The sequence below is a fragment of the Patagioenas fasciata genome, chromosome 37 (assembly GCF_037038585.1).
Source record: "Patagioenas fasciata isolate bPatFas1 chromosome 37, bPatFas1.hap1, whole genome shotgun sequence".
Taxonomy (NCBI): domain Eukaryota; kingdom Metazoa; phylum Chordata; class Aves; order Columbiformes; family Columbidae; genus Patagioenas; species Patagioenas fasciata.
Window position 1 is genome coordinate 169,128 of NC_092556.1, and position 23,568 is coordinate 192,695.

Sequence of the window (23,568 nt, forward strand, 5' to 3'; positions counted from 1 at the left end):
TCCCGGACTCCTGGGTCCCTCCCGGACTCCTGGGTCCCTCCTGAACTCCTGGGTCCCCTCCCGAACTCCTGGGTCCCTCCCGAACTCCTGGGTCCCCCCCTGAACCCCTGGGTCCCTCCCGGACTCCTGGGTCCCTCCCGAACTCCTGGGTCCCCCCCTGAACCCCTGGGTCCCTCCCCGGACTCCTGGGTCCCTCCCGAACTCCTGGGTCCCCCCATAACTCCTGGGTCTCCCCCCGAATTCCTGGGTCCCCCCTCCGAACTCCTGGGTCCCTCCCGGACCCCTGGGTCCCCTGGGGATCAGCATCCCCCTCATCCCCCTCCTCTGTGGACCCAGGCGTCCGGGCCCCCCATGTCCCCCTCGCCCTTGAGCCGGGTCCATATTTAGGCCAGGTCTATATTTAGGCCGCGTCTATATTTGGGGGGGGCGGAGCCTCCACCCATTGGCTGGGGGGGTGGGGGGTGTGGCCGCACTTGACCTTGGCCGTGGGCACCTGTGGGGCTGCCCCACAGCGGGGGAGGGGATGGCGGCCGCGACCCACGGCGGGGCCGCAGGAGGTGGGGACACGGGGCATTCTGGGGTGAATCGGGGCGATTTGGGTCATTCTGGGGTGAATCGGGGCGATTTGGGTCATTTTGGGCTGGATTTGGGTCATTCTGGGGTGAATCGGGGGATCTGGGTCATTTTGGGCTGGATTTGGGTCATTCTGGGGTCTATCGGGGGATCTGGGTCATTTTGGGCTGGATTTGGGTCATTCTGGGGTGAATCGGGGAGATTTGGGCCATTTTGGGGTGGATTTGGGGGATCTGGGTCATTTTGGGCTCTGTCGTGTGTTTCGTGGTGGTTTTGGGGCAGAATCCCATGGATTTGGGGTCTATTTTGGGGTCTATTTTGGGGCAGAATCCCATGGATTTGGGGTCTGTTTTGAGGTCTATTTTGGGGTAGAATCCCATGGATTTGGGGTCTGTTTTGGGGTCTATTTTGGGGCAGAATCCCATGGATTTGGGGTCTGTTTTGAGGTCTATTTTGGGGCAGAATCCCATGGATTTGGGGTCTGTTTTGAGGTCTATTTTGGGGTAGAATCCCATGGATTTGGGGTCTGTTTTGGGGTCTGTTTTGGGGCAGAATCCCGTGGATTTGGGGTCTGTTTTGGGGCAGAATCCCGTGGATTTGGGGTCTGTTTTGGGGCAGTTTCACACAAACGTGGGGGTTGTTTTGGGGCAGTTTCCCTCAGATTTGGGGTGCATTTGGGGTGTGTTTTGGGGCAGAATCATGCTCATTTAGGGCACATTTTGGGGCCATTTCCCACAGATTTGGGGCTGTATATTTTGGGGCAGAATCCCTTAGATCCAGGGCACATTTTGGGGCCTTTCATGGAGATTTTGGGCCGTTTTGGGGCCATTTCCCACAGATTTGGGGCTGTATATTTTGGGGCAGAATCCCTTAGATCCAGGGCACATTTTGGGGCCTTTCATGGAGATTTTGGGCCGTTTTGGGGCCATTTCCCACAGATTTGGGGCTGTATATTTTGGGGCAGAATCCCTTAGATCCAGGGCACGTTCTATGGAGATTTGGGGCTGTTTTGGGGCCATTTCCCTCAGATTTGGGGCTGTATATTTTGGGGCAGAATCCCTTAGATCCAGGGCCCGTTTTGGGGCCGTTTCAAGCAGATTTGGGGCTGTTTTGTGGTCATTTCCCTCAGATTTGGGGCTGTATATTTTGGGGCAGAATCCCTTAGATCCAGGGCATGTTCTATGGAGATTTGGGGCTGTTTTGGGGCCATTTCCCTCAGATTTGGGGCTGTATATTTTGGGGCAGAATCCCTTAGATCCAGGGCCCGTTTTGGGGCTGTTTCATGCAGATTTGGGGCCGTTTTGGGGCCATTTCCCACAGATTTGGGGCTGTTTCAGACTGGTTTTGGGCACCCCCAGCAGGGCGTCCGCCCCGTCTCTCGCGCCGTTTTGGGGTCGTTCCGGCGCCGTTTCGGGGCCGTTTCCCGGGGTTTCGGGGCGTTTTCCGGCGTGGCCTGGGCGAGGGGGCGTTTTGGGGCGTTTTGGGGCGTTTTGGGGCGTTCTGGGGCGTTCTGGGTGCATCTGGCGCTGCAGGGCGGCTGTGGCGGGCGCTGTCGTTCCTGGTGGCGCTGCCGTCGGTGGGCGTCTGCATGGCCAACGTGTGGCTGGCGCAGCGGGGGGGGCACCGCCCGCGGCCCCCGTTCCGGCCCTACCGGCACCTGCGCATCCGCACCAAGGTTCGGGGGGAAAAACGCCGCTTTTGGGAAAATGGGGGGGGGGGAATGGGGGGTTGGGGGTGAAACGGGGGGGTTGGGGGGAAATGGGGGAGTTGGGGGTGAAACAGGGGGGTTGGGGGGAAATGGCGGGGTGGGGGGGAAATGGGGGGGTTGGGGGGAAACGGGGGGGTTGGGGGGAAATGGGGGCGTTGGGGGGAAACAGGAGAGATGGGGGGAAATGGGGCAGTTGGGGTGAAACAGGGGGGTTGGGGGGAAATGGGGGAGTTGGGGGTGAAACGGGGGGTTTGGGCAAAACGGGGGGGGTTGGGGGTAAGTGAGGGGGGTTGGGGTGAAATGGGGGGTTTGGGGAAAAATGGGGGGGCTTGGGCAAAATGGGGCAGTTTGGGGCGAAATGGGGGTTGGGGGGAAATGGGGGGTTGGGGGTGAAACGGGGGGTTGGGGGGAAATGGGGGGTTGGGGGTGAAACAGGGGGGGTTGGGGGAAAATGGGGGGGTTGGGGGTGAAACAGGGGGGTTTGGGGGGAAATGGGGGAGGGTTGGGGGGAAATGGGGGCGTTGGGAGTGAAACAGGGGGGGTTTGGGGGGAAATGGGGGCGTTGGGGGTAAATGGGGGGGTTGGGGGTGAAACGGGGGGGTGGGGGGAAATGGAGGGGGGTTGGGGGGAAATGGGGGGATTGGGGGTGAAAAAGGGGGGGTTGGGGGGAAATGGAGGGGATTTGGGGGAAATGGGGGGGGTTGGGGGGAAATGGAGGGGGTTTGGGGGAAATGCAGGGGGTTGGGGGTAAATGGGGGGGTTTGGGGTGAAATGGGGTGGTTTGGGGGGAAATGATGTGTTTTGGGGGAAATGGGGCATTTTGGGGGTAAATCTGCCATTTTGGGGCATATTTGGTTAAAAGTGTCATTATGGGATGTACGGGCTGGATTTTGGGGTGATTTGGGGTGAATGGGTCATTCTGGGGCAAACACTTTGTTTTAGGGGCCACGTGTGTGGGAAACGGGTGATTTTGGGGCGATTTATTGTGGTTTTGTGTCAACTGGGCGATACTGGGGTGATTTGGGGTGATTTGGGTGGTTTTGGGGTGGTTTTGGGTGATTTTGGGGTGATTTGCGGTGTTTTTGGGCAGCCGTTCCCGTGGGGCGATGGGAACCACACGCTGTTCCACAACCCCAGAACCAACCCCCTGCCCACGGGCTACGAGATTTGAGGCAAAAAAAGGCGGAATCGGGCAAAAAGGACCCCGAGGATGAGCCCGCACGTGGGGCGTGGGATTTGAGGCGAAAAACGCCAGAATTGGGAAAAAAAAGGGTGAAAATAAACCCAAAATCGGTCAAAATGAACCACCACACTGTGCTGCTCGTGGGGTACGGGATTTGAGGTAAAAAACACCAAAAAATGGGCAAAAAAGTGGTGAAAATGAACCCAAAATTGGTCAAAATGAACCACCACAATGTGCTGCTCGTGGGGTACGAGATTTGAGGTAAAAAACAACGAAATTGGGCAAAAAAGTGGTGAAAATGAACCCAAAATTGGTCAAAATGAACCACCACAATGTGCTGCTTGTGGGGTATGACATTTGAGGTAAAAAACACCGAAATTGGGCAAAAAAACCCTGAAAATGAACCAACACGACACACTGCACATGGGGTACAGGATTTGAGGGAAAAAACACCGAAAATGGTCCAAAAAATGGTGAAAATAAACCCAAAATTGGTCAAAATGAACCACCACAATGTGCTGCTTGTGGGGTACGAGATTTGAGGTAAAAAACACCGAAAATGGTGCAAAAAATGGTGAAAATGAACCGACACAATGTGCTGCACATGGGGCATGAGATTTGGGGGAAAAAACAACGAAAATGGTAAAAATGATGGTGAAAATAAGGTAAAAATGGTGAAAACGAACCACCCCGAGGTGCTGCCTGTGGGGAATGAGATTTGGGGGAAAAAACACCAAAAATGGTGAAAATAAAACGGGCAAAAATGGGGGAAATGGGCAAAAATGGGGGAAAAAAGGCCAAAAATGGGCGGAAAAGGCCAGAAATGGGGGGGGGGGGGGGGGGGGGGAATAGCAAAAAAATGGCGGGAAAACCAGCCAAAAAATGGCGGGAAAACGGCCAACTGGGCTGAAATTGAGAGAAATGCGCCCAAAAAAAGGGGAGTTGTACCCAAAAATAGGTTGAGATTGTGGAAAATCACCCAAAACTGAGGGAACGGACACGGATTGGGGGAAATTTGCCCCGAATTGGGTGAAATTTGCCTCAAGGTGCGTGAAACTGGCCCCGAATTGGGGGGGGTTGCGCCGAATTGTGTGAAATTGGCCGCGAACTGGATGAAACTGGCCCCGAATCGGACGCAACTTGCCCTGAATTGCGTGAAACTGCCCCAAAGCGCGTGGCCCGGCCCTTAAATTGGGTGAAAAAACAAGGAAGAAAAGTGCTATTTACCGCCACGATCGCTCGCCCGGCGCCTCAAGATGGCGGACCAACATGGCGGCCCAAAATGGCGGGCGGGCCGACGCGGCGGGTGGTGCCTCGGACTACATTTCCCATCATCCCCCCGCGGCGCGCCTACATTTCCCATCATCCCCGCGGGGCGCCTCGTCCAATCAGAACAGGACTACACTTCCCATCACGCCCCGCGCGGGCGGACCCCGCTTCCCGCCGCGATGGCGGAGCCGCTCGGCCGCTGTGTGGACGCGGTTCGGGCGGCGGCGGCCGCGCCGGGGCCGGTGCGGGCTGAGCCGGGGCTGCTGCGGGCGCTGCTGAGCCTGCGGAGCCGCCACACGCGGCGGCCGGGCGGCGCCGCTCGGTTCCGGGAGCGGGGCGGCTTGGGGCCGCTGCTGGAGCTGCTGGGGCCCGATGGGTCGCGGCGGGTCCTGGACCTGGCGCTCAGCGTCCTCGGGAACTGCTGCACCGAGCCCGGCTGCCGCCGCCAGGCCCGCAGCCTCGGCGGGATCCCCCGGCTGGGTGAGTGCGGCGAACGGGGGGAGACGGGCACAGTGGGACAGTCCAGACCCCCCTCGTGGGCATAATGGGACAGTCCAGACCCCCCCTCGGGACAGTGGGACAGTCCAGTCCTCCCCCGTAGGGATAATGGGACAGTCCAGACTGCCCTCCCCAGTGGATAACAGCTCCGTGTCCCCCCCCATCCGGACAGTGGATCAGTCCCAGCCCCATTGATCCCAATGGAGAATCCCCCCCCATCCCCAGTGGTTCAGTCCCAGCCCCACTGAGGTCAATGGAGAATCGCCCCCCCCATCCCCAGTGGTTCAGTCCCAGCCCCATTGAGGTCAGTGGAGAATCCCCCCCCATCCCCAGTGGTTCAGTCCCAGCCCCATTGAGGTCAATGGAGAATCCCCCCCCATCCTCAGTGGTTCAGTCCCAGCCCCATTGATCCCAATGGAGAATCCCCCCCCCATCCCCAGTGGTTCAGTCCCAGCCCCACTGAGGTCAATGGAGAATCCCCCCCCCATCCCCAGTGGTTCAGTCCCAGCCCCACTGACCCTAATGGGGGATCCCCCCCATCCAGCCCCATTGACCCCACGGGGGGTCCCGGTGTCCCCCCCGTGTCCCCCCCCCCGTCCCCCCCCGTCCCCCCCGTGTCCCCGCGCTGACCTCTGCCCCGTGTCCCCGCAGTGACCCTGCTGTCCTCGTCCCCCCCCGAGAGCGTCCTGAACCGGGTGGCCCGGACCTTGGCCAACCTGGCGCTGGAGCCCGAGGGCGCCCGCGATGTCCTGGAGGCCGGTGAGTGTCCCCAGCGTCCCCCCAGGGTCCCAGAGTGTCCCCTGGGTCCCTTGGGGGTGTCCTCAGGTGTCCCTTGGGTACCTTGGGGTGTCCCCAGCGGTCCCTTTGGGGTCCCTGAGTGTCCCATGGGTCGCTTGGGCCCTTTAAGGGGTCCCCAGGTGTCCCTTGGGGGATCGTCTGGGTCCCTTATTGGGGTCCCCTGGTGTCCCTTGGGGGCGTCCCATGGGGTGTCCCCTGGGTCCCTTATTGGGGTCCTTGGGTGTCCCCTGGTATCCCTTGGGGTGTCTCTTGTGGTGTCCCCAAGTATCCCCTGGGTCCCTTGTTGAGGTCCTTGGGTGTCCCCAGGTGTCCCCTGGTGTCCCTTGGGGTGTCCCCAAGTGTCCCTTGGTGTCACTTGGGGTGTCCCCAAGTATCCCCTGGGTCCCTTGTTGAGGTCCTTGGGTGTCCCCGAGTGTCCCCTGGGTCCCTTACTGTGTCCCCTGGTGTCCCCAAGTGTCCCCTGGTGTCCCTTGGGGTGTCCCCAGGCGCCCTCAGCTGTCCCTTCTGTCCCTTGGGCGACCCTCATCGTGGTCCCCAAGCGTCCCCGTTGTCCCCGCAGGCGCCGTCCCGCTGCTGGTGTCCCTGTCCTCATCCTGCGTCACCCCCTGGTGCCTGCACAGCGCCGCGCGCGCCCTCCGCGTCCTGGCGGCGTCCCCGGCGTCCCCGACGTCCCCAACAATGTCCCCGCGCGCCGCCCTGTGCCGCGCCGGCGCCATCGCCGCGCTGTCCCTGCGCCTGTCCCGCCTGTCCCCGTGTCACCCGGCCTGCGCCGCCGTCACCCGCGCCCTGCGCGCCCTCACCGGGCCCCCGCACCCCCCGGACCTGGGCGACGTGGCGCCCGCGCTGCCCGTGCTGCTGGACATCGTCACCGCGGCCGCGCGGGGACACCGCGACGACGGGGGTGTCACCGGAGGGTCACCCGATGGACACCGCGACGGCGGGGAGTCACCCCATGGACACCGCGACGACGGGGGTGTCACCGGAGGGTCACCCGATGGACACCGCGGCGGCGGGGAGTCACCCGATGGACACCATGACGACGGGGCTGTCACCACGGAGTCACCCCGTGGGCACCACAACGCTGGGAATGTCACCAGAGCGTCACCCGATTGGCACCAGCACACTGGGAATGTAAGCAAAGTGTCACCTGATCAACACCGTGACAACAGGGGCGTCACCGGAGCGTCACCCAATGGGCACTGGGACAACGGGGTTGTCACCAGAGCATCACCTGATCAACACCGCAACAACAGGGGTGTCAAGGGGGAGTCAGCTGATTGGCACCAACACGCTGGGAGTGTCACCAGAGCGTCACCCGATCAACACCGGGATGACGGGAGTGTCACCAGAGCGTCACCAGGTTGTCACCACAACACTGGGAATGTCACCAGAGTGTCACCCGATCAACACCGGGATGATGGAAATGTCACCAGAGCATCACCGGGGTGTCACCAGGACACTGGGAATGTCACCAGAGCGTCATCGGATTGTCACCACACCACCAGGAGTGTCACCAGAGTGTCACCCGATCAACACCGGGACAACGGGAGTGTCACCCGAGTGTCACCAGGTTGTCACCACAACACCGGGAGTGTCACCAGAGCGTCACCAGGTTGTCACCACAACACTGGGAATGTCACCAGAGCGTCACCCAATCAACACCGGGAGAACAGGAGTGTCACCAGAGCGTCACCCGGGTGTCACCAGGACACTGGGAATGTCACCAGAGCGTCATCAGGTTGTCACCACAACACTGGGAGTGTCACCAGAGTGTCACCTGATCAACACCGGGACACTGGGAGTGTCACCAGAGCGTCATCAGGTTGTCACCACAACACCAGGAATGTCACCAGAGTGTCACCCGATCAACACCGGGACAACGGGAGTGTCACCCGAGTGTCACCAGGTTGTCACCACAACACTGGGAGTGTCACCAGAGTGTCACCGGGTTGTCACCATGACGACGATGTCACCGAAGCGCTGAGGGGGTGTCACCAAAACGGGGTCACCGGAGCGGCCCCGGTGTCACCGCGCCCCACGTTGGGCACCCTCGGTGGGGTCACGTCGCCCGATTTGGGGACCAATCCGGGGACACTGGGGACAACGTTGGGACATCGTCGCCGAGGGGCTGGTGTCCCCAAAGTGTCCCCACGGTGTCACCAACGCGGTGGCATCACCAAGGCGTCCCCAAGGTGTCCTCGAGGTGCTGGTGTCCCCAGGGTGTCCCCCACGTGTCACCAAGGCGGTGGCATCACCAAAGTGTCCCCTGCGTCTCCCCAAGGTGCCGATGTCCCCCGGGTGTCCCCCACGTGTCACCAAGGTGCTGATGTCACCAAAGCGTCCCCCGCGTCTCCCCAAGGTGCTGATGTCCCCCGGGTGTCCCCCGGGTGTCCCCACGGTGCCGATGTCCCCTGCGTGTCCCCCGCGTGTCGCCAGGGGTATGATGTCACCAAACCATCCCCTGCATGTCCCCAGGGCGGTGGCATCACCAAAGTGTCCCCAACGTGTCACCAAGGTGCCAGTGTCACCAAAGCATCCCCCATGTATCCCCATGGCACCGATGTCCCCAAAGCGTCCCCCACACGTCACCAGGGGTATGACGTCCCCAAAGCGTCCCCAATGTGTCCCCACGGCGCCAACGTCCCCAAAGCGTCCCCCACATATCACCAAGGTGCCAATGCCACCAAAGCGTCCCCCACGTATTCCCACAGCACCGATGTCCCCAAAGCGTCCCCCGCGTGTCCCCAAGGCGCCAATGCCACCAAAGCGTCCCCCGCGTGTCCCCACAGCACCGATGTCCCCAAAGCATCCGCCATGCGTCACCGAGGTGCCAATGCCACCAAAGTGCCCCCCACGTGTCACCACGGCGCTGATGTCCCCAAAGCGCCCCCTGCGTGTCCCCACAGCACCGATGTCCCCAAAGCGCCCCCCGCGTGTCCCCACGGCACTGATGTCCCCAAAGCGTCCCCCATGTGTCCCCATGGCGCCGACGTCCCCAAAGCGTCCCCCACATATCACCAAGGCGCCAATGCCACCAAAGCGCCCCCTATGTGTCCCCACGGCGCCAATGCCACCGAAGCGCCCCCCGCGTGTCCCCATGGCACCGATGTCCCCAAGGTGTCCCCCACGTATCCCCACAGCACCGATGTCCCCAAAGCGCCCCCCGCGTGTCCCCACGGCGCCAATGCCACCAAAGCGCCCCCCGCGTGTCCCCATGGCGCCAATGCCACCGAAGCGCCCCCCGCGTGTCCCCACGGCGCCAATGCCACCGAAGCGCCCCCTATGTGTCCCCACGGCGCCAATGCCACCAAAGCGCCCCCCGCGTGTCCCCACGGCGCCAATGCCACCAAAGCGCCCCCCGCGTGTCCCCAAGGCTCCAATGCCACCAAAGCGCCCCCCGCGTGTCCCCATGGCGCCAATGCCACCGAAGCGCCCCCCGCGTGTCACCAAGGCGCCAATGCCACCAAAGCGCCCCCCGCGTGTCCCCACGGCGCCAATGCCACCAAAGCGCCCCCCGCGTGTCACCAAGGCGCCAATGCCACCAAAGTGTCCCCTGCATGTCCCCATGGCGCCAATGCCACCAAAGTGTCCCCCGCATGTCCCCATGGCGCCAATGCCACCAAAGCGCCCCCCGCGTGTCACCAAGGCGCCAATGCCACCAAAGTGTCCCCTGCATGTCCCCATGGCGCCAATGCCACCAAAGCGCCCCCCGCGTGTCCCCATGGCGCCAATGCCACCGAAGCGCCCCCCGCGTGTCCCCATGGCACTGATGTCCCCAAAGCGTCCCCCATGTGTCCCCATGGCGCCGACGTCCCCAAAGCGTCCCCCACATATCACCAAGGCGCCAATGCCACCGAAGCGCCCCCCGCGTGCCCCCGCGGCGCCGGCGTCCCCTGCGTGTCCCCGGCGTGTCACCAGGCGGCCCTGTGGGTGCTGGCGGCCGCCTGCTCGCGCGCGTCGCTGCGCCCGGCGCTGGGCGCCCTGGGCGCGGTGGAGGTGGTGACGGCGGAGGTGGCGCGCGCGCTGCGGCGCCCGGGGGCCGGGGGGGCGGCGGCGCTGGAGCCGGGGGCGCGGGCGCTGTGCCTGCTGTGCCGCGAGGCCGTGAACCGCGCGCGGCTGCGCGGGGGCGCCGGGGGGGGCCTGCGGGCGCTGCTGGGGGTGCTGCGCGACCCCCGCGCCCGGCGCTGGCGCCCGCGGGTGCTGCTGGCGCTCGCCGCCTTCGCCTACGACGGGGACGCCCTGGGGACCTTGGTGGCCATGGGGGTGGTGGCGGCGCTGGGGGAGGCGCTGGGGGAGGTGGGGGAGGGGGGGGCGGGGGGGGGGTGGGGGGAGGGGGAGGGGTGGGGGGAGGAGGGGGAGGGGGAGGCGTCGGGGGATCTGCCCAGGGACGGAGACGGAGGAGGAGGAGGAGGGGACGGCGGGAGCTGCAGGGGGCGCAGGTGAGGCGGGGGGGTTGGGGACGTGGGGGGGTTGGGGGCATTGGGGGGGTTGGGGCATTGGGGGGGTTGGGGCATTGGGGGGGTTGGGGACATTGGGGGCATTGGGGGGTTGGGGGCATTGAGCGGGTTGGGGGCGTTGGGGACCATGGGGGTCTTGGGCATACTGGAGGGACCCTGGGGGGCGGTATTTGGGGACCTGGGGGTCTTGGGGATATGGGGGGGACATTGGGACACTTGGGGGTTTGGGGTCCCCATTGTTTGGGGTCCCCATTGTTTGGGGTCCCTGGGGGGGTTTTGGGGACCGTGGAGAGTTTGGGGTTCCTGGGGGGGGGGTTGGGGTCCCTGGGGGGTTTGGGGTCCCTGGGGGGTTTGGGGTCCCCATTGTTTGGGGTCCCTGGGGGGGGGGTGGGGTCCCCGGTGTTTGGAGTCCCTGGGGGGGGTTTTGGGGTCCCTGGGGGGTTTGGGGTCCCCGTTGCTCAGGGTCCCTGGGGGGGTTTTGGGGTCCCCGTTGCTCGGGGTCCCCGCTCTGACCCCCCCGTTCCCCCTTCCCCCCCCCCCCAGGTCGGGTCCGCTCCCCCCGCTGCACGCGCTGGCCCTGCCGCGGGGGGGGGCGGGGTTCGGGGACCCCCGGCGCCCCGAGACCCCCGCGCTGCTGCTGCTGAGCCGGCTGGCCTGGCAGGCCCCGCCCCCCCGCGCCCTGGCCACGCCCCCGCTGCTGGGCGGGCTCGTGCGCTACCTGCTGGCCACGCCCCGCCCCGCCCCCGCCGCGCTGCGCCTGCTGCGGCGCGTGGCCGGGGGGGGGCAGCCCCCCCTGCTGGGGCCGCTGCTCGCGAGCTTCGGCCCCTCCCACCTGCACCTGCGCCTCGTGCGGGGGCTGCCCCGGGGACCCAGGCGTCCGGGAGAGCGCCCCGCCCCCGAGCCCCGGCTCAGGGAGCTGGGTGAGTGCTGGGGGGCGGGGTCTGAGGTCATGGGGGGGGTCATGGGGGTCTGGGGGGGTCATGGGGGTCTGGGGGTGCCTGGGGACCCAGGCGTCCGGGAGAGCGCCCCCCCGCCCGGAGCCCCGGCTCAGGGAGCTGGGTGAGTGCTGGGGGGCGGGGTCTGAGGTCATGGGGGGGTCTGGGGGTGCCTGGGGACCCAGGCGTCCGGGAGAGCGCCCCGCCCCCGAGCCCCGGCTCAGGGAGCTGGGTGAGTGCTGGGGGGGGTCCCAGGGGTCTCTGGGGGTTATGGGGTGTCCCTGATGTCCGTCTGTCTGTCCGTTCCGGGTCGGCCCGTCCCGCTGTCCCTGTGGGTCTCTCATGTCCGTCCGTCTGTCCGTTCCAGGTCGGTCTGTCCTGCTGTCCCTGTCGGGCGCCCTCTCCACCCCGTTTGGTTTGGGGGTTTTGCGGCAGCTGCTGCGCCGGGGGAGCCCCCGGGGCCGCCTGGGGGGGGCGACGGCCGTCGTGCTGCTGGCCAGGTACCTATAGACCCTATAGATACCCTATAGATCATATAGATGCCCTATAGATCGTATAGACACTCTATAGATCATATAGATACCCTATGAACATCTATAGGCAGTTATAGGTCATATAAATCTTGTACAGACCTGATTATCCCCATGATCACCACGATGCCCCCATTGTCCCCACGATGTCCCCTTGTCCCCATTGTCCCCTTATCCCCATTGACCCCATTGTCCCATTGTTCATATTGTCCCATTATCCCCATTGTCCCTATTTCCCCATTGTCCCCTTTTCCCATTGTCCCCGTTGTCCCCATTGTCCCCATTATCCCCATTTTCTCATTGTCCGCATTGTCCCATTGTCCCCATTGTCCCCGTTGTCCCCATTGTCCCCATTGACCCCATTGTCCCCATTATCCCATTGTCCCCTTACCCCCATTGTCCCCTTACCCCCATTGTCCCCATGATGTCTGATTATCCCACTGTCCCCATTGTCCCCTTGTCCCCATTGTCCCCATGATGTCCGATTATCCCACTGTCCCCATTGTCCCCTTGTCCCCATTGTCCCCATGATGTCCCATTATCCCATTGTTCCATTGCCCCCATTGACCGCATTGTCCCCATTATCTCATTGTTCCATTGCCCCCATTGTCCCCATTGTCCCCTTGTCCCCAGGCCGGGGTCGCCGCTGCGCTCTCTGCTGTGGGGCCCGCAGGGGGCGCTGGCGCTGCTGCTGGGGGCGGTGACGTCATCGGCGACGTCATCGGCGACGTCATCGGCGTCCCCCTGTCACCTCCCCCCGGCCTTCGCGCTCTACGCGGCCGACGCCATCGCGGAGATGAGGGGACACCAGGACACACAGGTGGGGACATCGGGGACCCATTGGGGACATCAGGGACCCATTGGGGACCCCTTGGGGACATGGGGGACACGGGGACATCAGGGGCATTAGGGACCCACTGGGGACATGGGGGACACAGGGACATCAGGGGCACTGGGGACCCATTGGGAACGGGGACATTGGGGACCCCTTGGGGACATGGGGGACACGGGGACATCAGGGGCATTGGGGACCCATTGGGAACAGAGACATCGAGGACCCATTGGGGACCCCTTGGGGACATCAGGGTATCAGGGACATTGGGGACCCATTGGGGACATGGGGGACATGGGGACATCAGGGACATTGGGGACCCATTGGGGACACTGGGACATTGGGGACCTCTTGGGGACATCAGGGTATCAGGGACATTGGGGACCCATTGGGGACATGGGGGACACGGGGACATCAGGGGCATTGGGGACCCATTGGGAACAGGGACATCGGGGACCCATTGGGGACACTGAGACATTGGGGACCCCTTGGGGACATCAGGGACATTGGGGACCCATTGGGGACATGGAGGACACAGGGGCATTGGGGACCCATTGGGGACATTCGGGACATAGGGGACATTGGGACACAGGGACCCCTTGGGGACATGGGGGACATCAGGGGACACCTGGGGACATCAGTGGGGATGGGGGGGATTGGGGACATCTTGGGGACATCACTGGGGACACGGGATGCGGGGTTGGGGACATCAGGGACGCTTTGGGGACATCACTGGGGACGTGGGACCCGCAGGTGGACGGTGACACCGAGGAGCTTTGGGGACCCGTGAACGGACACGGGGACACCGGTGACACCCCTGGGGACAGCGGGGACCTGCAGGACCCCTGGGGACACCCCGTGACGCTCGGGGACACCTGGGGACACCTGGATGGACACGGGGACCTTGGGGACACCTGGGGACACCTGGATGCACACAGGGACCTTGGGGACACCCGGGGACACCCGGACGGACACGGGGACACCAGCGATTGTCCCCAAGTGTCCCCAAGGGCCCCCAAACGCCCCCTGGGGTCCCCGTGTCCCCACGCGTCCCCAGTGCCCCCCAAACGGCCCCTCTGGGACCCTCCCTCCTGTCCCCAAGTGTCCCCAATCTGTTCTACCCCATGTCCCCAATTGCCCCCTTGTCCCCAAGTGTCCCCAAACCCTTCCAACCTATCCCAGTGTCCCCAGGTGTCCCCAAACCCCTCCAACCCTTGTCCCCAAATGTCCCCAGTGTCTTCCACCCTGTCTCAATGCCCCCCAGTGTCCCCACGTTCATCCAACCCTTGTCCCCGAGTGTCCCCGTTGTCCCCAAGCCCCATCCCCCCCTGCCCCCCATTGTCCCCAAACCCCTTTGACCCATCTCAATGTCCCCCATTGTCCCCAAACCCCTCCAACCCTTGTCCCCAAGTGTCCCTGTTGTCCCCACACCCCATCCCCCCCCATCCCCTATTGTCCCCACACCCCCTCCCCCCCCATCCCCTATTGTCCCCAAACCTCTCCAACCCTTGTCCCCAAGCGTCCCCGCTGTCCCCAAACCCCATCCCCCCCCATCCCCCATTGTCCCCATTGTCCCCAAACCCCTCCAACCCTTGTCCCCAAGCATCCCCGCTGTCCCCAAACCCCATCGCCCCCCATCCCCCATTGTCCCCATTGTCCCCAAACCCCTCCAACCCTTGTCCCCAAGCATCCCCGCTGTCCCCAAACCCCTCCAACCTTTGTCCCCAAGCGTCCCCAAACCCCCCCACCCCTTGTCCCCCGCCACCCCCGCCCTGCCCGTACTCCCTGTCCCCCCACGACGTGTCCCTGGTCCCCTCGGGCGTCCCCCCCGGTGTCCCCGCGCGCCGGGGGGCGCTGAGCCGCGTGTCCCCGGTGCTGGGGGCGCTGCTGCGCGCCCCGTTCGCCGAGCGCGGCCGCGGGGAGGTGACGCTGGGACAATGTCCCCGCCGCCCGCTGCTGCTGCTGCTGCACTTCGCCCACGGCTGCCGCGGCCCCCCGTGTCCCCAAATGTCCCCTCCGCTGGCCCCGGGGGTCGTGGGCGCCGCCATCGCGCTGGCGCGGCGCTTCCTGGTCCCCGGCTTCGAGGCCCGCGCCGCCGCGCTGCTGGCGGCCCCCTTGTCCCCACTGTCCCCCGTGTCCCCAAAGCACAGCGCCCCCCAGCCCCCAGTGTCCCCACTGTCCCCCGTGTCCCCAAAGCGCAGCGCCCCCCAGCCCCCACTGTCCCCAATGTCCCCAATGTCCCCAAAGCACAGCGCCCCCCAGCCCCCAGTGTCCCCACTGTCCCCCGTGTCCCCAAAGCACAGCGCCCCCCAGCCCCCGCTGTCCCCGCTGTCCCCACTGTCCCCCATGTCCCCAAAGCACAGCGCCCCCCAGCCCCCAGTGTCCCCACTGTCCCCACTGTCCCCAAAGCACAGCGCCCCCCAGCCCCCAGTGTCCCCAATGTCCCCAAAGCACAGCGCCCCCCAGCCCCCAGTGTCCCCAATGTCCCCAATGCACAGCGCCCCCCAGCCCCCAGTGTCCCCAATGTCCCCAATGTCCCCAAAGCGCAGCGCCCCCCAGCCCCCACTGTCCCCAATGTCCCCAATGCACAGCGCCCCCCAGCCCCCACTGTCCCCAGTGTCCCCAAAGCCCAGCGCCCCCTGTCCCCCACTGTCCCCAAACCCCTCCAGCCCATCTCAATGTCCCCAAGTGTCCCCAAACTCCAGCACCCCCCATCCCCCATTGTTCCCAAACCCCTCCAAGCCATCTCAGTGTCCCCAAGTGTCCCCAGTGTCCCCAAACCCCAGCACCCCATTGTCCCCATTGTCCCCAAATCCCTCCATCCCATCCCGCTGTCCCCCAGTGTCCCCAAGCTCCTCCAACCCTTGTCCCCGAGTGTCCCCATTGTCCCCAAACCCCTCCAACCTTTGTCCCCAAGTGTCCCCAAACCCCTCCAACCGTTGTCCCCAAGCGTCCCCATTGTCCCCAAACCCCTCCAACCCTTGTTCCCAAGTGTCCCCATTGTCCCCAAACCCCTCCAACCCTTGTCCCCAAGCGTCCCCATTGTCCCCAGACCCCTCCAACCCTTGTCCCCAAGCGTCCCCATTGTCCCCAAACCCCTCCAACCCTTGTCCCCAAGTGTCCCCAAACCCCTCCAACCCTTGTCCCCCAGCATCCCCATTGTCCCCAAACCCCTCCAACCCTTGTCCCCCAGCATCCCCATTGTCCCCAGACCCCTCCAACCCTTGTTCCCAAGTGTCCCCATTGTCCCCAAACCCCTCCAGCCCTTGTCCCCCATTGTCCCCAGACCCCTCCAACCCTTGTCCCCCGCTGTCCCCGGTGTCCCTGTGGGCGCTGGCCGAGCGCTGGGGCTGCGTCCCCCTGGGCGCCCTCGCGGCCGCCGCCATCGTCACCGGGGACGTGGGGACTGTGGCGCGGCGGCTGCGCCGGGTGGCGCGGGTGGCGCGGTGTCCCCGGCGCCTGCAGGGGGCGCTGCTGCTGGCGCTGTCGCCGTTGTCACCGTGGTCACCTCCCGTGTGCCACGGGGAGCCCTGGGGACAGGGGGACCCGCTGCTGCTGCGGCCGGACGGCGGGGACAATGGGGACAATGGGGACAATGGGGAACAGCTGGACGAGGACTTCGGGGTCCCCCCCGAGGCGCTTGGGGACGATGAGGAGGAGCCTGGGGACGCCTGGGAGCTTGGGGACGCCTGGGAGCTTGGGGACACCTGGGGGCTCGGGGACACCACGGGGGACGTTGGGGATGTGTCAGTGGAGCTTGGGGACACCTCAGGGGACACCTTGGGGGACGTGTCAATGGAGCTTGGGGACACCTCAGTGGACCCTGGGGACACCTCGATGGACACTGGGGACACCTCGATGGACTTGATAGGACCTCAGGGGACCTGTTAATGGACCTTGGGGACACCTCGACCTCAATGGACCTTGGGGACACCCTGGGGAACCTTGGGGACACCTCAGTGGACCTTGGGGACCCCCTTGGGGACACCCCGGGGAACCTTGGGGACACCTCAGTGGACCCTGGGCACCCCCTTGGGGACAACTCAATGGACCCTGGGGACCCCCTTGGGGAGACCTTGGGTGACACTGGGGACACCTCAATGGACCTTTGGGACACCTCAGTGGACCTTGGGGACCCCCTTGGGGACACTTCGGGTGACAATGACAAGGACACAGGGACCAAGGAGACTTGATAGGACCTTGGGGACACCCTGGGGACCCCTTGGGGACCTCAGGGACACCTCAGGTGACAATGACAAGGGGTCTGAATAGGACCCTGGGGACCCCCTTGGGGACCCCACAAGGACCTTGGGGACCTCGGGGACACCCTGAGGACCTTGGGGACCAGGACACGGGTGTTGGGGACACCTGGGGTGACAATGGTGGGAACACGGGGCCAAGGAGCCTCGATGGGACCTTGGGGACATTTGGGGACGTTTGTCCCCCCGGGGAGGGGGTCCCGGTGGCGGGCGCCCACGTTTTGGGCGGAATTCACGGGGTTTTGGGTCTTTGTGGCGGGAAACGCACAATAAAGGAGGTGAAAGCACCACCGTGTGGACCCAGGAGTGCGGGAGGGACCCAGGAGTTCGGGGGGACCCAGGAGTTCGGGGGGGACCCAGGAGTGCGGGAGGGACCCAGGAGTTCGGGAGGGACCCAAGCGTTCGGGGGGGGACCCAGGCGTGCGGGGGGGGACCCAGGAGTGCGGGGGGGGACCCAGGAGTTCGGGAGGGGACCCAGGAGTGCGGGAGGGACCCAGGCGTTCGGGGAGGGACCCAGGCGTTCGGGGAGGGACCCAGGAGTTCGGGGGGGACCCAGGAGTGCGGGAGGGGACCCAAGAGTTCGGGGGGACCCAGGAGTTCGGGGGGGGACCCAGGAGTTCGGGGAGGGACCCAGGCGTTCGGGGGGGTGGGTGCGTATCTCTCTCCATCCCACAATCCCCCGCGCTCCCGGAGGGGGCGGGGCTGCAGAACAAGCCCCACTGTGATTGGCTGAGCCGGAAGCCCCGCCCCTCCCCACCCCCCCAGGTCCTAGCGCCCGCCGAGCGGCTCCGCAGGTACAACCGGGACCCCCCCTCCCCCATTCCCCATCCCCCCCACCCCCGCCCCTCCCCCCCCGCCCCCCCTCCCCCCGCTGCTCCGCGACCGACCCGAAATCGCGAAAATCCGCCCCAAAACTGCCGCCCCCCCCCCGTCCCGTGGGGCTTTGCGGCGCCGCTGAATGGGGGACCCCCCCTCCCCCCCCTCCCCTCCCCCTCCCGGGCGGGAGAACAAGATGGCGGCGGCGGGGGGAGGGGCGGCCACGCCCCCTGGGGGGAGGGGCGGAAAATGGGGGAAAAAGGGGGAAAAATGGGGGAAATGGGAAAAATTGGCAAGAAATGGGTAAAAATGTCAGGAAATGGGTAAAAATGGCACAGAAACGGGTGAAACGGCACAGAAATGGTTGAAACCGCAGGTCCTGCGGCGCCATCGCCATGGGGGACAGAGCCGGCCGGACAGATGGACACGGAACCACTGGGACAGACGGACACGGGGACAGAACCGGCGGGACAGACGGACACGGAACCACTGGGACAGACGGACACGGGGACAGAACCGGCGGGACAGACGGACACGGAACCACGGGGACAGACGGACACGGGGACGGAACCGGCGGGACAGACGGACACGGAACCACGGGGACAGACGGACACGGGGACGGAACCGGCGGGACAGACGGACACGGAACCACTGGGACAGACGGACACGGGGACGGAACCGGTGGGACAGACGGACACAGAACGCTCGGTGATGGAACCGGCGGGACAGATGGACACGGAACCCATGGGGATGGATCTGGCGGGACAGACGGACACGGAACCACTGGGACAGACGGACACGGGGACGGAACCGGCAGGACAGACGGACACGGAACCACTGGGACAGACGGACACGGGGACGGAACCGGCGGGACAGACGGACACGGAACCCATGGGGATGGATCCGGTGGGACAGACGGACATGGAACCTATGGGGATGGATCTGGCGGGACAGACGGACACAGAACCCATGGGGATGGATCCGGTGGGACAGACGGACACGGAACCCATGGGGATGGATCCGGTGGGACAGACGGACACAAAGGTCTTGGGGATCCCAACATGGAAGAGCCTGGAGACACCACCAACGCGATGGATCCACCCAAAGGTGTTGGGGATCCCAACACTGAACCCCTTGGAGATGCCACCACCGTGAGGGATCCATCTGAAGCCCATGGAGATGCCTCCACCATGATGGGTCCATCTGAACCCCATGGAGATGCCACCACCGTGATGGGTCCATCTGAACCCCATGGAGATGCCTCCACCGTGAGGGGTCCATCTGAACCCCATGGAGATGCCACCACCGTGATGGGTCCATCTGAACCCCATGGAGATGCCACCACCGTGATGGGTCCATCTGAACCCTATGGAGATGCCACCACCGTGATGGGTCCATCTGAACCCCATGGAGATGCCACCACCGTGATGGGTCCATCTGAACCCCTTGGAGATGCCACCACCGTGATGGGTCCATCTGAACCCCTTGGAGATGCCACCACCGTGATGGGTCCATCTGAACCCCATGGAGATGCCACCACCGTGATGGGTCCATCTGAACCCCATGGAGATGCCACCACCGTGATGGGTCCATCTGAACCCAAGGGAGATGCCACCACCGTGATGGGTCCATCTGAACCCAAGGGAGATGCCACCACCGTGATGGGTCCATCTGAACCCCTTGGAGATGCCACCACTGTGATGGGTCCATCTGAACCCCATGGAGATGCCACCACCGTGAGGGGTCCATCTGAACCCCTTGGAGATGCCACCACCGTGATGGGTCCATCTGAACCCCTTGGAGATGCCACCACCGTGATGGGTCCATCTGAACCCCATGGAGATGCCACCACCGTGAGGGGTCCATCTGAACCCCTTGGAGATGCCACCACCGTGATGGGTCCATCTGAACCCCTTGGAGATGCCACCACCGTGAGGGGTCCATCTGAACCCCTTGGAGATGCCACCACCGTGATGGGTCCATTTGAACCCCTTGGAGATGCCACCACCGTGATGGGTCCATCTGAACCCCATGGAGATGCCACCACCGTGATGGGTCCATCTGGAGCCCTTGGAGATGCCACCACCATGGTGAATCCACCCAATGCTCCTGGAGACGCCACCATCGTGGTCAAGAGGCCCAAGACCCGCAGAGGTGGCACCACCACAATGGATCCCCCCAAACCTCTTGGAGACGCCACCACCGTGGTCAAGAGGCCCAGAACCCGCAGAGGTGGCACCACCATGGTGGACAAACCCAAAGCTCTTGGAGACCGCAACCCTGGACCCCCTGTAGATGCCACCACCATGATGGATCCCTCCAAAGCTCTTGGAGATCCCGAGTCTGAACCCCTTGGAGATGCCACCACCATGGTCAAGAGACCCAGAACCCGCAGAGGTGGCACCACCACAATCAATGCACCCAAAGCTCTTGGAGACCCCAGCCCCGGGCCCCCTAGAGATGCCACCACCATGATGGATCCACCCAAAGCCCTTGGAGACGCCACCATCATGGTCAAGAGACCCAGAACCCGCAGAGGTGTCACCGCCACAATTAATGCACCCAAAGCCCATGGAGACCCCAACACCGAAGCCCTTGGAGATGCCACCACCATGATGGATCCCCCCAAAGCTCTTGGAGATGCCACCACCGTGATGGACAAACCCAAAGCCCATGGAGATCCCAAGCCTGAACCCCTTGGAGATGCCACCACCACAATGGATCCCCCCAAAGCTCTTGGAGACACCACCATCGTGGTCAAGAGACCCAGAGCCCGCAGAGGTGGCACCACCAGGGTGAACAAACCCAGAGCTCTTGGAGATGTCACCACCGTGATGGACAAACCCCAAGCCCATGGAGACCCCAACTCTGAACCCCTTGGAGATGCCACCATCATGGCCAAGAAACCCAAAACCCACAGAGGTGTCACCGCCAGAATGGACAGACCCAAAGCCCACGGAGATGCCACCACCATGGTGGACAAACCCCAAACCCATGGAGACCCCAACTCTGAACCCTTTGGAGATGCCACCACCATGGCCAAGAAACCCAAGACCCGCAGGGGTGTCACCACCATGATGGATCCCCCCAAAGCCCATGGAGATGCCACCACCATGGTGGATCCCTCCAAAGCTCTTGGAGACCCCAAGTCTGAACCCCTTGGAGATCCCAGGTCTGAACCCCTTGGAGATGCCACCACCACGATGGATCCCCCCAAAGCCCATGGAGATCCCAACCCTGGACCCCCCGCAGACGCCACCACCGCCATAGATGCCCCCAAAACCCTTGGAGATGCCACCATCACGGTCAAGAAACCCAAGACCCGCAGGGGTGTCACCACCATGATGGATCCCCCCAAAGCCCATGGAGATGCCACCGCCATGATGGATGCCCCCAAAGCCCATGGAGATCCCAACCCTGGACCCCCCGTAGACGCCACCACCACCATAGATCCCCCCAAAACCCTTGGAGACGCCACCGTCGCGGTCAAGAAACCCAAGACCCGCAGAGGTGCCACCACCAGAACGGGCAGACCCAAATCCCACGGCGATGCCACCACCACCACGACGGATCCCCCCACGCCCCACGGAGACCCCACCACCAACCCCCCCGTCGCCGCCGCCACCGCGCCGGATCCCCCCAACCCCCCCGCGGCCCCCTCGCGCCCCTCCCCTCCCTTCCCCTGCGCCGCCTGCGCCAAGAGCTACCCCACGCTGTCCAAGCTGGCGATCCACGTGCGCGCCCACACCGGTGAGCGCCCCTTCCCCTGCCCCGACTGCCCCAAGGCCTTCGCCGACCCCTCGGTGCTGCGCAAGCACCGGCGCGGCCACGCCGGGGTGCGCCCGCACCGCTGCGCCCTGTGCCCCAAGGCCTACGCCGAGCTCAAGGACCTGCGCAACCACCAGCGCGCCCACACCGGCGAGCGCCCCTACCTGTGCGCCGAGTGCGGCAAGAGCTTCGGCCGCTCCTCCTCGCTCTCGTGCCACCAGCGCATCCACGCGCCGCGCAAGCCCTTCGCCTGCGACGCCTGCGGCAAGAGCTTCACGCAGCTCTCGTCCTTCCAGAGCCACCGCCGCGTGCACACCGGCGAGCGCCCCTTCCTGTGCCCGCAGTGCGGCCGCATGTTCGCCGACCCCTCCAGCTTCCGGCGGCACCAGCGCGCCCACCAGGGGGTGAAGCCCTACGGGTGCCGCGAGTGCGGGAAGGCCTTCCGGCAGCCGGCCGACCTGGCGCTGCACCGGCGCACGCACACGGGCGAGCGGCCCTGGGCCTGCGGGGACTGCGGCAAGAGCTTCGTGGCCTCGTGGGACCTGAAGCGGCACCGCCTGACCCACGGCGCCGAGCGGCCCTGGCGCTGCCCGGACTGCGGCCGCGGCTTCCGCGAGAGGGGGGCGCTGGGGAAGCACCGGCGCGCGCACTCCGGGGAGCGGCCCTGGGCCTGCGGGAGCTGCGGGAAGGGCTTCGGGGGGAGGGCGGGGCTGCGCAAGCACGAGAGGACGCACGGGGAGGGGGCGGGGGGCGACGTGGCCGCCGGGGGAGGGAGCAGTGTGGATGACGCCGGTGGGACTGGCACCAATATGGCCGCCGGGGGAGGGCGCAATATGGCCACCAGGATAGGGAGCAATGTGGCCAACACCGATGGGACTGGCACCAATATGGCCGCCGGTCCAGGCCCCAATATGGCCGGCGCTGATGTGGGCGGCACCAATATGGCCGCCAGGGTAGAGCGCAATATGGCTGCGGGGCTAGGACACAATATGGCCGCCGGGGGAGGGCACAATGTGGCTGACACTGATGGGACTGGCGCCAATATGACCGCCGGGGGAGGGCGCAATATGGCCGACGCTGATGTGGGCGGCACCAATATGGCCGCCAGGGGAGGGCGCAGTATGGCCGCCGGTCTAGGCCCCAATATGGCTGCCAGGATAGGGAGCAATGTGGCCAACGCCGATGGGACTGGCACCAATATGGCCGCCGGTCCAGGCCCCAATATGGCCGACACCAACATGGCTGGCACCAATATGGCCGCCGGGGGAGGGTGCAGTATGGCCGCCGGTCTAGGCCCCAATATGGCCGCCGGGGGAGGGCGCAACGTGGCCGCCATTGGGGGGCCCGATGTGGCGGATGCCAACATGGCAGCCGCCTGTGGAGGGGCCAATATGGCCGCGGGTCTAGGCCCCAATATGGCCGCCAGGGTAGGCCCCAATATGGCCGCCGGTGGGGAGCCGGAAGTGGCCACTGATGAGGGGCCAGGCCCCAATATGGCGCCTGGTGTAGGCCCCAATATGGCCGCCAATAGAGGGCCCAATATGGCCGCCGCCAACATGGCCGCCGCCTATGGAGGGGTCAATATGGCCGCCCCCAATATGGCCGCCCCCGAGCCACGCCCCTTCCGGTGCCCCTCCTGCCCCAAGCGCTTCCTGTCCCGGGCGGGGCTGCGACGTCACGAGCGACGTCACGGCCCCGCCCCAATCGAGACCACGCCCCCTTGAGACCCCGCCCTCCACACACTCCAGCACTTCCGGGAAAAAAGAGACCCCGCCCCCTCACGCGTGTATCAGCCAATAAAAACCCGCCGAGGCGGCACTTCCGGCTCCGCCCCCTCTGTGTCCCGCCCTCCGGGGACCCAGGTGTTCGCGATCCCGCCCCCTCCGCCCCCGCGGGTATCGACCAATCGCCGTTTATGTTTTTCTACTGAGCCCCGCCCCCG

At 64.9% G+C, this 23,568-nt stretch overlaps 3 protein-coding genes across 3 annotated transcripts; all 3 read left to right on the top strand.

Moving 5' to 3' along the window:
- Positions 1-462: 462 nt before the first annotated feature.
- On the top strand, positions 463-3,585 carry LOC139826239 (cytochrome c oxidase subunit 6A2, mitochondrial-like). Its single transcript, XM_071801379.1, has 3 exons — positions 463-557; positions 2,106-2,248; positions 3,372-3,585. Exons 1-3 carry the CDS (start codon positions 524-526, stop codon positions 3,450-3,452), a joined length of 258 nt encoding a protein of 85 aa, XP_071657480.1. The 5' UTR covers positions 463-523; the 3' UTR covers positions 3,453-3,585.
- A 1,326-nt stretch (positions 3,586-4,911) lies between these two features.
- Positions 4,912-18,693, top strand: ARMC5 (armadillo repeat containing 5). The gene is made up of 7 exons (XM_071801330.1): positions 4,912-5,213; positions 5,883-5,990; positions 6,589-10,468; positions 11,030-11,406; positions 11,789-11,921; positions 12,585-12,771; positions 18,235-18,693. The coding sequence occupies exons 1-7, from the start codon at positions 4,913-4,915 to the stop codon at positions 18,568-18,570; spliced, it is 5,322 nt and encodes a 1,773-aa protein (XP_071657431.1). The 5' UTR covers position 4,912; the 3' UTR covers positions 18,571-18,693.
- Positions 18,694-18,917: 224 nt separating this feature from the next.
- ZNF668 (zinc finger protein 668) lies at positions 18,918-23,444 on the top strand. Its single transcript, XM_065859505.2, has one exon. The coding sequence runs from the start codon at positions 18,920-18,922 to the stop codon at positions 23,348-23,350; it is 4,431 nt and encodes a 1,476-aa protein (XP_065715577.2). The 5' UTR covers positions 18,918-18,919; the 3' UTR covers positions 23,351-23,444.
- Positions 23,445-23,568: the final 124 nt, after the last annotated feature.

What these genes read in the sequence shown, in the direction of transcription:
- ARMC5 (XM_071801330.1), top strand. Translation starts at nt 4,913, where the DNA reads ATGGCGGAGCCGCTCGGCCGCTGTGTGGACGCGGTTCGGGCGGCGGCG. An exon ending in GGGAGCTGCAGGGGGCGCAG is followed by an intron (nt 10,469 to 11,029) that starts GTGAGGCGGGGG and finishes CCCCCCCCCCAG; the next exon opens with GTCGGGTCCGCTCCCCCCGC. An exon ending in GCCCCGGCTCAGGGAGCTGG is followed by an intron (nt 11,407 to 11,788) that starts GTGAGTGCTGGG and finishes TGTCCGTTCCAG; the next exon opens with GTCGGTCTGTCCTGCTGTCC.
- ZNF668 (XM_065859505.2), top strand. Translation starts at nt 18,920, where the DNA reads ATGGAAGAGCCTGGAGACACCACCAACGCGATGGATCCACCCAAAGGT.
- LOC139826239 (XM_071801379.1), top strand. Translation starts at nt 524, where the DNA reads ATGGCGGCCGCGACCCACGGCGGGGCCGCAGGAG. An exon ending in CCACGGCGGGGCCGCAGGAG is followed by an intron (nt 558 to 2,105) that starts GTGGGGACACGG and finishes CTGGCGCTGCAG; the next exon opens with GGCGGCTGTGGCGGGCGCTG. An exon ending in ACCTGCGCATCCGCACCAAG is followed by an intron (nt 2,249 to 3,371) that starts GTTCGGGGGGAA and finishes GTTTTTGGGCAG; the next exon opens with CCGTTCCCGTGGGGCGATGG.